The sequence below is a fragment of the Sorex fumeus genome, unplaced genomic scaffold, assembly GCF_029834395.1.
Source record: "Sorex fumeus unplaced genomic scaffold, SorFum_2.1 ptg000003l, whole genome shotgun sequence".
Classification (NCBI taxonomy): Eukaryota; Metazoa; Chordata; class Mammalia; order Eulipotyphla; family Soricidae; genus Sorex; species Sorex fumeus.
Genome location: NW_026606060.1, coordinates 58,175,739 through 58,190,364, shown reverse-complemented (window position 1 = coordinate 58,190,364; position 14,626 = coordinate 58,175,739). Strand labels below are relative to the sequence as shown.

The 14,626-nt window shown below is 35.4% G+C and overlaps 1 protein-coding gene across 1 annotated transcript; it reads right to left on the bottom strand.

The window, feature by feature from the left end:
- Positions 1–7,892: 7,892 nt before the first annotated feature.
- Positions 7,893–14,160, bottom strand: LOC130024211 (natural killer cells antigen CD94-like). Its single transcript, XM_056114867.1, has 6 exons — positions 14,045–14,160; positions 11,888–11,999; positions 11,712–11,755; positions 9,998–10,152; positions 8,773–8,876; positions 7,893–8,013 (listed from the first exon to the last, which is right to left on the bottom strand). The coding sequence occupies exons 1-6, from the start codon at positions 14,049–14,051 to the stop codon at positions 7,893–7,895; spliced, it is 543 nt and encodes a 180-aa protein (XP_055970842.1). The 5' UTR covers positions 14,052–14,160.
- Positions 14,161–14,626: the final 466 nt, after the last annotated feature.

The following is a 14,626-nucleotide window of genomic DNA, read 5'->3' as shown; positions in this document are numbered from 1 at the left end:
ACGCACCAACATCTCATTATGATGAAAGAGAAATCGAGAAGTTCTATATGGAGCTGGAGAAGTTCTATAAAGAAGACCACACCTTCTACAAGATCATTGTGAGTGATTTTAATGCCAAGATAGGACCGAGAAGATCAGCTGAAGAACTTCACATCGGGACCCATGGCCTAGAATAGAACGAACAGGGTGAGAGACTGTCTGAGTTCATGTCGACCAGGACTATCCATGGTAACTCACAGTTCCAGAAGGCAGAATCTAAACGTTGGACATGGAGTCTCCTGGTGGACAATTCCTCAATGAAATAGACCAAATCATATTCAATCGACGATTTTGCCTGACCGATGTGACTGTTGTCCCAAAATTCAGAACGGGATCGGACCACCGTCTCCTTCGTGCAAAATTCTACTTCACAGAGCGGGGAGAAAGGGCTGCAAGTTCAAAAAGAGAACTCCCAGAATGACCAGCAACTGGGAACTCTTTGGCATTATTGTGGCAACATGGGAAGATGCCATTGTTGACAACATTGATGAGGAATATGATCAACAGGTTCAGCACCTCCATGAATGTGCGAGGAACGCCAAGAGAGAGATAGCTACAAAAAAAACGCCTGTCTTTCAAAACTCTTGAGCTAATTCGCCAACGTGGTTTGGTGCATGCCTCAGGCAACCGCAAGCTAATGTCCGAGCTCGCAAAGCAGTGCAGAGATGCCATCAAGGAAGACCTCAAAGAGAGAAGAGCAGAAGTACTGGTAGATGAGGCAGAAGCCGGGGAAAGTATTTGTAATGCCCGCCTGTCCTTCGCCAACTACAAGACCAAGATGACTGCCCTCCAACGTCCTGATGGATCCATCACATCCTCCAGAATGGCAATGGAGAAGATTATCTATGACATCTACTCAAATCTCTTCGATAGCCATGTCCACTTGCCGACATACCAAATTCCACAGGATGGATATGTCGTTCCCAACATTCTCCCTTCCGAAATCCAACACGCCATTTCATTGGTAAAGAAACAAACAGCACCCGGCCCAGACAAGGTCAGACCTGAACACCTGAAGAACCTGACGTCAGTACTCATCAATACACTGGCTCGGCTCTTCACTCGCTACAAGTCATCTACAAGTTGTTCACTCGAGTCATCCTAAATAGGATTGGCAGAACACTAGATGAAAGACAACCATGCGAGCAAGTCGGGTTCCGCAAAGGATTCAGCACCATCGACCATATCCACACGGTAACCAAGCTCATTGAGGTTTCTCAGGAGTTCAAGATGCCGCTCTGTTTAACGTTCATTGATTTAAAGAAGGCCTTTGATTCTGTTGAGACGGAAGCGGTCATTGAAGCCCTAGCCAATCAGGGCATTCAAGCCCAATACATCAAGATTCTCCGTGAACTGTATTGCGGATTCACTACAGGATCTCACCATTCTACAAAGAAGTGATCGTTGATGTCAAGAGAGGGGTTCGTCAGGGTGATACCATTTCACCGAAACTCTTCAGTGCCACCCTCAAAAACATCATGCGACTACTGGAATGGGAAGGAATGGGAGTGAAAATAGATGGTCGGCAACTACACCACCTCCGCTTTGCTGATGACATTGTTTTAATAACACCAACATCAGTCAAGCGGCACAAATGCTGGCCAACTTTGACTGTGAGTGTGGAAAGATAGGACTATAGCTGAATCTTACGAAGACAATGTTTATGAGAAACAGCCTCGTTCCTGACGCCCCATTCGCTCTCAATGGTACGACCATCTCCGAATGCAACAGCTATGTGTACCTAGGTCGAGAAGTCAACATGACAAATGACCTGGCACCCGAGCTGCGCAGGAGGAAGAGAGCGGCTTGGAACGCCTTCAAGAACGTCGAAGAAATAGCTAAGAGGACGAAGAACCTCCAGCTCCGGGCACATCTCTTTGATTCCACTGTTCTTCGTGCATTAACATATGCCTCAGAGACCTGAGCCCCATGCAAACAAGATGAGAACGCTATTCAGGTCTCCCAAAGAAGAATAGAAAGAGCTGTGCTTGGAATATCACGTTTCACTCAAATGAGAGAAAAATTCCGGAGTGTTTTGGTGTTCTGAGGATAGACGCTTAAGAGTGTTATATAATATGTGAGTTTTGTTTTTAATTCTTTTAGATATATTCATACTGTTTTTTCAAAACATCTGAACTAATTTACATTCCAACTAGCAGTGTATGAGTGTTTATATTTCTTCATATTCCCACCAACACCTCTTGTTTCTGGTCGTTGATCATTCACACTTCACTGTATCACTGTATCACTGTCATCCAGTTATTCATCGATTTCCTCAAGCGGCCCAGTAACATCTCCATTAATCCTAGCCCTGAGATTTTAGCAGTCTTGCATTACTTGTCCTTCTCAATGGTGCCACATTTGAGCCTTTTTCAGGGTCAGAGGAATGAGACCCATCATTATTACTTTTTTTGGCATATCAAATGCACCATGGGGAGCTTCCCAGACTCTGCTGTGTGTTTGTTTTATCTCTGAATCTTGGCCATTGATGGGATTATATGGTGTCAGGGGTAATTTGTGTGTGTGGCTGCCTAGCTACTGGAAATGGAGAATCTGGGTGGAGGAGGCCCAGTTCTGATCTGAGCAGGCTTGGAGGTCTATCTCAGCCCCAGGTCCTGCACATTTGGGTTCCTCTGCCAGTTCCTTCACGCATGAGGCTTGTTTGAGCATGTAGAGAGTGGTCTTGAGCATGGCTGTTGCTGGGTTCACACTTATGGGTCTTTATATCTCTTTATTTTTTTGATTGAATTTACTTATAATCAATGCTGATAATTCTTTATGTATGTGTTAATCACCTGTGTTTCATATTTGTAGAGATATTTGTTCATTTCTTCTCCCAATTTATTGATTGGGATGCTTTGTTTTCAGTTTTGTGCTCTATTTTTTTTGGATATTAATTTTCTTTAGTCATGTGTGAGAATATTATTTTCGCATATGTAAGATGTCTTTTGTTTCAGTGATATCTTTTTCAGTGAAGAAGGTTTTTGTTTTAAGATAGTTCATTTATTTATTTTTATTTTATTTTACCTGCCAATGGAGATAAATCACTGAAGATATGTCCGATGTGAACACCATGGAGTGTTTTACTTATATTTTCTCCAACATATTTTATGTACCCAGGCCCAATGCCTAAATCTTTCATTTTTAAGTTTTGTGCAATAAAGTAAGATATTGGTCCATATCTTTTTTTATATGACTAGTCAGTTTTCTAACCACCATTTTCAAAAAGATATTTTATTTTTCTATGTATTTTAGTGAAGAAAAATAATTTTATTAAAAGAGCCTTATTAGAGAAACATGACAGGAGATGGAAAGAGGAACACACATTCAAGTGAGCATGTTTTCACCAGAGTAAAAAGATCAGAGAAAACAAGGAAAACATATATTCAACAGAGAACATGGTCTTGAAATTAGCCTTTGTTTCCTATTTTATATTTTTTGACTTGTTTGTTAATATCAGCTGTTTCCTGTTATGCTTCTCAATTTTATTCCATTCATCTGAGTTTCATTTTTTTCTAATGATTTACTATTTTCATTAGTCTATCTTAATACTACAGTTTAAGATGGAGATATATAGCTACCATTTCTTTTTCCTGATCTTTAAGTAGGTTTCGTGATTCAATACAAGCTTCAGCAGCATTTGTTTTATGAAACCAGCAAACGGTACACAAAAAGAAAATTATCATAAGAATCTCCAAGAAACATGGATGCAAAAATTTTTAAATAAAATTCTCACTTAATTGAACATAGTTCTTGAAACAAAATTACATATAAAGCCTAGTGGAATTTATCCAGGGATTTAAGGATGGTTCAACACATCTAACTCACTGAATGTTATGCACCATACCTGCAAATGATAAGATGAAAATCATCTGAACATATTTCTAGATGAGGATAAATTTTTTGGTCAGATTCAATATCCATTTATGATAAAAAATAAAACTTTAAACAACTGGGAGAGAAAAAAAATATAGTACTTTAAATCCAACAAGCTTAAAGCTAATTTTATACCAATATTTCATATTTTATAGGGACTGTACAAATCTATTGCCACCATTTTCTAAAATTAAGAGTGTTTGTGAAGTTTGTATAGTATTTTAAAGACTTTTTAATGTTTCTCACAAAGCTGGTTTCAAGGCTAGATTTTTTAAAATATTACTTTTCTAAGATTTTTTCTATCATTCTTTTCATCTTGAATAATGAATAAACTGACTATTCTTGTTGATATGTTTATTTAATTAGACTTATTTCCTATATAGTACTACTCTGTTCTGCCCTACAAAGTTATATTTAATAGATCCACTGTGAAGCTTATGGAAATTTTTTGTATATAATTTCCTTTTTTAAACTTTCTGCTTTCAGAATTCTGTCTTTGTCTTTTTGATTATAATGCATCTTGGAGTCTTTCTATTGGGTTCATTTTAAGTGAGACTTGGATCTTTTTGAATTTGGATGCATTTGATCAGTAGTTCTCTGTTGATCTCATAGTCCAACTTCTCCAGAAGCTTCTATAGCTCTTTTATTCTTTGATTGTTCTTGAATTCTTCTTTTTTGTCTTTTTTTTTTTGTTTTTTGTTTTGCTTTGTGTCCATACTCTGTGGTGCTCTTGCTTCCTCCTGGATTTGTGCTCAAAGATATTTTCTGAGAAAGCTCAGGAGACCAACAGTAGCTGGAGATCAAGCCTAGGTTGGTCACATGTAAGGAAGTGCCCTACCAGTTGTACCAGTGTCTCAGCCTCATTTTTTAAAATATTTCTTATAATTGTTTGATACATTCCTTTCATTTTACACTTTTTTATCTTCTGGTTTTTATTCAGTATTTTTGCATCTTGTCTTCAAACTCATTTATTCAGTTCTCCAGATGTGTTGATTTTGCTACTTAGGCCTTTCAGTAAATTTCTATTTCTATTTTACCTAGTTCTACAACTTCTAATTGGTTTTCTCATATCTATTATCAGACTTTCTCTTTATTTATGGGCAGCTTGGGCTATCACTTCTGTAAGCCATTAATAAATAATTACAAAGGATGCTAAAAAGACATCATCTGAGAAATTAAAGGGCTGGTTAGTGCTGGGGAAACCTTCAAACTGTTATCCTTATCCATCAAACCTGGCCGGTTCCTATGTTTATCCCTTATTTCCACTGAGTTGCCTGAGATACTAGTTTTGATTTTAGTTTTATTTGATTCTATTTTTATCCTTACATGGTTGTTGATTTTCATCAAACTGTCATTTTCCATGTCAAAAAATTGACATGGAAAAGAATCATATTTCATTGGAACAGTATTTTAAAATGTAGTAAAAATTCTAAATTCCCACTAACTAATGAATATATAAAGAAGGCGAGAGATAATTATCCCATCAGTAAAGTTATATATCTTGTGAAACAAAAATGTTTGCTCTAATGTGAATAAAATCTTTTCAGGTCAAACAATACTACTGTATCTTTAAAGTTTTGTGTCAATTCAGATAGAAAGAAAAATATATATGAGTGTAACCCCACTCATATATGTAAGGTCAAGAACAAAACTAGAGCCAGGGACATAGGTCAAAGGACAGGAGTACACAGGTCAAACTATTGATTCAATCCTGACAGCACAAAGCACCTGAGAACCACCCAGCATGTTGCCGTTGTCTATCCCAAGCATCACTGGGCCAGAGCAACATCTTCACCATGCTGAGTACCAATCCCTCAGGCTTGCCCACAGGGCTGTTGTTCAATGAGAGTGGCCCCAAGATTCCTGGATATGGTCTGCAAGCACCAACTCCCACTTGAAAACAGAGAAATCAACAACAAAACAACAGGAGTAGAACTCCAAAATTGAAATCATAAAACCGAATTGAAAGAGGTTACCGGATGGAGTGAGAAAGAAGAGAATTGGTAAATTAGTTTAAGAGTCACTAGTATGACAACGAAAACTATAGTCTTTGTGGCAATCATTACATTGTAGGTATAGATATCAAATTATATTGCTATATGCCTAAAACCTATAAAATGTTAAAATCAATAATATTGCAGTAATAATGGGAAGATTTGAGGTGTGATGTCAACACTACAATACAATGAGTCCATTGCTGTCAGCACTTCTTCCTTTTAAATTATACCTGACAAAACAATTATAACTCAACATGGTTTATTCTCTTCATGAAAAATTTATTATAAAACAGAGGCGAAAAAGCTGAAATCACTACAAGTGAATTTATTATATAGGCCTGTAACTCAAAGAGAGAGAGAGAGAGAGAGAGAGAGAGAGAGAGAGAGACTATAACTCAGAGAGAGAGGAGAGAGTCAGAAACAGAGACAGTAGCAGAGAGAGAAACAGAGATGGAGAGAGAAGAAACAGAAACAGAAAGATATCACCAACAGAGATTGTTCAAATAGGGTTAGACTTGGACAAGGTTAATGGAGGGGTGGGGTGAAATCAGTGACAATGCATTCTAATTTGGTTCCCTTGACTTGCATTGAGCTTTCATACCCAGACACTGGCTATTCTCACCTCATTCATTGTCCTGATAGAGATTTAAATCTAACCCACACCACCACCCACTGAATATAAGAAAGCTATCAAATTATTTATAGACCAAAAACACACAGGAAAGCATACTAAGGATATGGTATAGGACAGTAACAGAGCATTTCAGGAAGCAAATATGAGCAAACAAACAATAACTAGACAAACACAAAGTTGTGATCTAATATAGAACTAAAAATAACTGTCATAGTTAAGCACAGAAGGAAAGCTCATAATTCAGGAAGAAAATTAAGTAGCAGAGAGAATACGTAAGTTACCTAGTAATAAAAAAATTATCTTTGATCAGGGCAAGAGAAATACTATTAAAGACAGTACAAGACACAGAACTTGCGTTGCATGCAGTTGACTTGGGTTCAATCCCTAATATCCTGTATGGTCCTCTGAGCTCTCAGGAGTGATCCCTGAGTGTAGAGCCTGGCATGAGTTCTAAGCACCGCCAGGGTTGGCTGCTACAAAAAATTACCTCATGTATAAATGAAGAAATTAAGTAAAGATTGCTCTTAAAATTAGAAATAGTATAGATGTTGTGGAGAAAAGAATTAGTGAGGCTAAAGCTAGAAATATATATGATGAGAAGTGGAAGATAAAAAAGAGATTTAGAAAATCTAAGGTGCTCAGAAATATACATATATACATGTATATATTTATATATCCAGAAAAAAATGAAACAGAGGTATCATTAAAGCTCCAGAAAGCGAACAGCAGAAGGGAGTAATGAGTTTATTTCTAGAAACAATGATGAGAACTTTCCAAACTGGGAAGAAACCTACCTATACTGTTTAAGAAGTTCAGGGGCCGCCTAACCATCTAAATGCAAAAGTCACGCTAAGGTACATATGAGTGAAATTATACAAATGAAAATATATTCACATATCAATATTCAAGAACAAATGACATCCAGAAAGGTAGATGAGATGGACTTCCCAACTGAATATGCTATCCTACACACTAAATGAGAAAGGTATATATATATATATATATATATATATATATATATATATATATTCTGTATGAATTGCTTTTATTTTAATTTCTGCAAAGATAATTTACAAAACATAAACTTAAACATTTAATTTGGTATTGAAGTCTATGTAGTATCAAAACATTCATAAAATTATCTTGAAGCTACATAATCTAAAGCATGGTTGGACAAATTTTATAAATTTTAAAGTGCATGGCTTTACATAGAGAAAAAATTCATGAGACACCTTTTGAAACATTCAACAGATATTTCAGTAATAGACAATGTTAATATAAAATGTAAAGTAACATTTTTAGTATTGTTACGCCTATATGCCCAAAGACAACAAAAGAATGAATATCTAAATAAGCTTTTTCTTGCAGATATAATAATTTTCATCTTCACAGCTATGGTCAAAAAACTTTTCACTTGTGCTATACCATACGCACTTTGTTGTGTCAAAAGCTTGGAAATCTCTAAATCTGTAATAAAAAAGAAAGTTAACAGATAAAAATGGAATTAAAAGTATGCTGACAGTGATTTTATTACATTACAGACTTGACACAGGGTATTCATAATATTGATATACTGATTTTTGTAACTTTTTCATTCTATATCAAAATTTTTCAGCTTCCAAATGTAATTAACAAAAGCTTATTAATTGCCTTCATAATCAATATCACTGAGGTCAGAGGACTTATTTTGCATCTTAATACATACTGCATGCTGCTTCTGTTTTGCTCACAATTACATTAGCTACCCTAGTCTAGAAAATCGAGCCAAGAAAATCAAGTTCATTATTGTATGATGTTACAAATCCCAAAAGAATGAATGCAAATGAAATGCAATGGTTGCAAATAAGAATTTAACCTAGAATATTTGAATATGGAGAGTGTACTAAGAATTTCTGAGTCCACTAGCATGAATAAAATGATGGCTCCTATTAGATAGCATCTGTGATGGTGACAGTTGGACAGGGGCATGCACAGCCAGTGCTTGTAGGCAGGCAAGATGAGAGCGGGTGTACATATATTTTATGACTGCATCTACACTCATGTAATATCACCTGAGCATGAGCTTGCATTTTATCTGTGTGGGGGTAAAATTGCTATTTTGTTGACTCTTTTCTGTACTTTCAGCCCTGAGCAGGTAATTGGACTTAATATTCTGCATTATTCTGTGTGGAACTCGAAGGACAAACATATCAAAAGTAGAAAAGGCGTGAGCGGCCATAAACTTACAGATTGAGGGAGACTGCAGTGCCATTCAGCCACAACCAGGCGCGACGATCCTTATTGTAAGAAATTCCAATCCAGTAAACTTTCTTACTGTACCTCAAAAAATGCTGCTTGAAAACAGAGTCAGACACATGAACCTAAACTCAATGAATGCAGAGAGTAATGTGCATCTAAGAAAGTTATCACAGTGCATTAGATTCTGCCTTTCAATGCCACAAACTAAAATCATTTTTAGCGTCTACATTAGAAAGTATCATTCATTGAATCTTTTATTTTCTCAGTAATCCATTAATATATAGAGAAAATTTATCACAAGATCTTACTTCTTGAGGAATAAAAATGTTTAAAAGGGCGTGATAATTTTCTTGGGGTTCTTTTTTTCACATATCAATCAGCGGGATCCCAATAAACAGCATCCTGAATACTTGTGCATCTAGGGGGTTTTTCACTTAAGAATTGCGTTTTGGGAGTTGGAGAGATAACTCAACGTTGAACATGCTATAGCACCATTTAAAGTATAAAATAATCATACTGATATCTTTAATCAGAAGTGACCGAAGCACATGCCTTAGATGCATTTATCTCAGTTCAATCTCAGGCACCACGTGTTCCCCCAAGTACTGCTGGAGTGGACCTGGTCACCCTCAGTACTATTCAACCAGGCAGCACCACATGGCCAGCCCAAGCACTGAACCCACCAGCCCTCACGGCAGGGTTGATGCCCGCACAGCAGGGCTGAGTGTCACGGATAATGGTCCAGCTCTCATGAGCACTGTTCGGAAAGCACTACAACATAAGGAATTGAGATTTTAATGAGCACAATTTTCATATCTTTTCTAAAATGTAATCAAAGGACACAAAGTTTAAAAATTAGATATACGTTCAACTTTTAAAACTAGAATTATAAAGTCGTTTGGTTAGTATTTGAAGAAAAGTAGTGACCTATTTGAATAAAAATAATAGATCTTAAATTCTCTGAGAAAATTTTCTCATATTACATTGAATATTTCTTAAATTGTTCCCTATATATATTTGATTAAACACCATGTGGATTTTATAAATATTTGATTAAACACTACTTAGATTTTATAAATATTGTTTCTGGACAGAGGAAATTTGTAAGCCATTATTCAAAATAAAACCAGCTATTATAAAAAGTAAGTCATATTATTCCACTTACATAGATAGTGTATCAAAATACATACAAAAAATAGAATGAAATACATACCAGTTCTTCTCTGCTGTACAATTGAAGGAGACTGGAATTCTTAAATTCACAGAAATTCCTACTTGCTTCCCAACTTTTTTCCTCGTTAGAAATGAAGTAACAGCTGCATTTGTATCCAATCCACCCTTCCGGACAAGAACAGCAGGTGGAATCACCTAAGAAAATACATTACCAGTGAGTTTGGAGATTCTGCTTTTTCCCGGGCTTTTTCCTGATACAAAAATCATTTACTGATAATTTTTAACAAATATTTATTGAAAATCTTCATAGAGATTAATACTACCCTAGCAACATAGTCTGAATTATCTAACATTCAATCATTAATAAATCGCATCTGACAACATTGGGTCACAAACAACACTGTCCTCCCATTGTTCATCGATTTGGTTGAGCGGGCCAGTAACATCTGCATTTTAAGACTTGTTGTCACTGTGTTTGGCATATTGAATATCTCACGGGTAGTTTGCCAGGCTTTGCCCTGTGGGCGAGATACTTTTGGTAGCTTGCCGGGCTCTCTGAGAAGGGCGGAGGAATCAAACCCAGCTTGGTCTGGGCTGGCTGTGCGCAAGGCAAACGCCCTACTGCTGTGCTATCACTCCAGTGAGTATATTAAAATGTGAGTGCAGGGTGTAATAGAGGGAGAGCATGAATACAAGATAAGGAGAGAATTATCTTTCTAAGTATTTCTATACCTTTTTTTCATGAAGTAACCCATAGTTAGGCTTTGCATTTTAAGTAGCAAATTATATTCAAGGGACATTTTTTTTAGAGAAAAATATTTAAGCATATTTTCTGAAATAAAAAGAGCAAGAGATATAGGAATAAAATTCTGATATCATGCATGCTATAGTTTATATTCAAAACAAAGACGAGTGAAGCATAAGCAAAATTCTATAATATTATTACCGATAGAGCTTAGAACATTTGCCTAGTCATTTGTCTAACACTCTAACCTGTATCATAGATCTTAAATTTCTCACTATACGAATAAATAATAAATCACATGATGAAAGTTATTATTACCGTGACTCATATTATTAAAATTTATCATGTCAACATATCATGTCTTAACTATATAGAAAGTCTTATATGCCTATTATATTCCTAGAAAGCTAGAAAATATGCTAAAGGAGAGTTTTAAATAAAGCATCATATGATCATAGAACATGGTATAACAACTTAGTGCTAGTTAGAAAAAATTCATTAAAAACTGAGGGTTTGAGCTTGATTTCACTGAAAAATATATTGTACATATTTGCACTATATTCTGAGTCATGAAATAAAGGTACTAGGAATCCAAAGGAAGCAAATATATATATATGTATATATATATACACACATACATATATATTCTAAGCAACCATAGGCATTAATTTGTATTGAGTAATATTTAGTGTAACTTAGTTTTGATCAGCTGCTTAAACATAAAAACCCATAAAGAAAAAGTACATCTCCAGATTCTACCTTAACATATTTCTTGTACACATGTAAAATTATGTGAATATGCACATTCAGCATAATTTGAATTTTTATTAGAGAGTACTTAATCGTACAATTAAAAGATGTTTTTGTATTGCTATGTGAAATCATAGCAATTTATATTTACATAATAGCAAAATCACACAGCTGAAAACAGAATCATCCACATAAGATGAAAAACACAGAGCTACCCATTTCTTTTTTCCACCAATATTTTGCAAAGCATGAATCCTACCTTCCTGGGAATTCACAGTGATTCCTGTTGAATTGGTTGGCTTACTACTTCGGTTCAAATATGCTGCATAAAATAATTTAGAAAATTAGTAAATTAGAAAGAGTTTATGAAAAATATATATTATCAAAATAAAATGTTTAAAGTTAAAAATTTTATCAGTATTTTAATTTTTATACATTTCCAAGAAAACCTTACTCTTACTCAACAGAATTCCCAAAAGCATCAACAGTAAAAGGCACAGTATTCCTAAGATTCCAGATATCCACCTCCACTGAGTGGTCCGAGAAGCTGGAGAGAAAGAAAAGAAAGGAAATAGTTGAAAAGAAAAGCACAGGAGTTGAAGCTCTGAAAATCACAAATAACAGAATGAGAATCAATGCATTTTGTTAATTTATATCACAATCATCTTTACAATGAAGAAATGAAAAGTGAAGATATCACATCCATCGATTTTCCTAATTTCTGCCCATTGGGAGCCAGTGTTTGATGTGATCATAAATGGTTCCCCAGGGATCATTTGTGGCACCAGGAATCAAACCCAACCTGGCCAGTGTAAGGCAGACCTCCTACTTGCTGTATTCTTTCTAAACCCAAATGCCAATATTTTTACATGGCATAGTTCTTATTCTTCAGGAGGATCATCAATACTTTTACTTCTTTACCACGATCTAAGTACAATTGCTTTAATATATTATTTTTATTTAATTTTGTCAGAGAATATTAGAGACCTTGGATAGAAAAGATCAACAAATTTGTTTATGCACTTACATGAATGAGACTGACTTTTATATTTTGTAGAAAAGTCACAAGAATAGTATTTGAGTCCCATAGGTATAAAAGAAAACCAAGGATCCATTAAAAATGTTATTTCTTGATTATTGTACAACTGAAACCCAAGTACAAAAATTTATAAGTCTATAACTGTACCTCATGGTGTTTCACTAATAAAAATATAAAAAATAAATAAGTAAAATAAAAAAATAAAAATAAACAACCCAGTAGACCTGGAGGTAGCAAAAAGAAAAAAGTTATTCCTTCAATGTGTTGAAGGTTCCAATAAGAAATGAAATGAGTTTGCTAGGCTCAGAGTCTTTGATTTACTATACATTCTCATTGTCAAAATAATACTTCTGGAGATGTTCCCTTCTCCTAATTGTAACTCATTCCCTGTCTGAGTGATATCTAGCTGCTCTTAACTTTGTGAAGGTCTCATGGGGATGAGGAGACTTTGGACGCCCTGCTCTGGTGAGGTTCCCCAAGAAGTAGATCTCGGGATCTATACTATTTTAACATTAAAATGACTTCTGACGTATCTACCACCATTTTTAAAGAGGTCACACCAATTGTGTTGAGGACCCAAAACCACTCCCAGACATTTGGATCTAACACTACAGTACATGGGGTTGACTGGCTTTACTCTGCAGGGCTGGCATTGATTTTAGGGCATTACACTTATTAGGCATATGGTCTACCTCCTTGAGTCATATCTCTGCCTACTAAACAACTATTTTTTATAAGAGCATCACATTTTCTCATATCCAAAATTGATTGCTTATAGATATTACCTGAAAAACATGCAAATAAGAAACCCCAAGTTTGATCCCTAGTATTGTAACTCCTTCTTTCAGCAAAACTGGGTGTGGGGGGGCCTCGAAAATTGATTGCTTATAGATATTACCTAGAAAACATGCAAATGTGAAAACCCAAGTTTGATCCCTAGTATTGTAGCTCCTTCTATCAGCAATACTAGGTGTTGGGGCCTCCAGCATTGCACGGCCTGAAGACATGGCTGGGTCACTCTTCCAGGTCCAGTGTTTCTGGAGTGGGTGAATGTTGGGGGGACAGGAGGAACAAGCATTATTATTGGAGCTCCCCTGAGCCCCTCAAAAAGAAATAATATCCTATATTAAATGCAGCTCACTCCCAGAAACTATTTTTATTAAGAAACTGCTCACAAAACCCAGTGGCTTTGAGAAGTCACAGCAAATAGTAAGTCAAAAAAAATATCAAGTGCAATTTTTGATAACTGCCATTAATGAATTTATATTTTTATGTTCTAATGTTTCTCAGAGCTTAGCCTGGTGAATTACATTTCTATGTAGGATGTAATTATGTCCCTTGAGAAGTCGCTTTTTAAAATTTTTGGGGAAAACTTCGCAAAATAATTTCTATGCTACAAAATGAAGAATCAGAAAAATAAAAACTGAAAAGTACTGATACTAGGAAAAGTCTTTTGAAAAAGATCACTGTTTCCAAAAGCCCTGCTCTTAAATTTGCAATATTCATAGACATACTTTCACTATTTTTAATTTTATAAATTGGTCGGAACATACCTGCCATCAAAAACGATGTCACAAAGGTGAAATAGACAAGAATGAAGTTGCTCTTTCAAAGTTTTGATGCCAGTTCTGGGGTTCAGAGGTGAAGGTATCCAAAAGCAGTGTTAAAAGAGATCTAAAAATTTTAAAAAAAGTTTATTTAACTAAAGTTTTTGGATCATCTATCAGCGAGGCACTGTGGTGCAAGCAAGAAGCAGTAAAATCACTGACTTCTAAAATACTCTAGAACCACAATACAGGAAATTCTCACTGAACTTGCGTCATGTCAATATGTTCACTGTCATAAAAGGGGAGTATGATGTTTTTTTCTTAATGTTTGAACATCAAAATCACTTTAAATTATATGGAAAATGGACAAACTGAAGGCAAATGCACATGATATTTTCCTCTTTTAATAAGGTTTAATGCACTTTATTTACTCTGTGCTCAAATGCAAATTAAAACACTCAGCCTACAAGTAGTTTATTTCTAGAAAAAAATAAAGTTAATAAAATAAAGTTATATAAGCATAGATCCTTTACCAGTGAGAAATTTAAGGATAGGCATATCCAGGTAGTTTCCCACAATCACTGTGTT

What these genes read in the sequence shown, in the direction of transcription:
- LOC130024211 (XM_056114867.1), bottom strand. An exon ending in TGTACAGCAGAGAAGAACTG is followed by an intron (nt 8,877 to 9,997) that starts GTATGTATTTCA and finishes GTTTTCAAGCAG; the next exon opens with CATTTTTTGAGGTACAGTAA. An exon ending in ACTGCAGTCTCCCTCAATCT is followed by an intron (nt 8,014 to 8,772) that starts GTAAGTTTATGG and finishes TTTTTATTACAG; the next exon opens with ATTTAGAGATTTCCAAGCTT.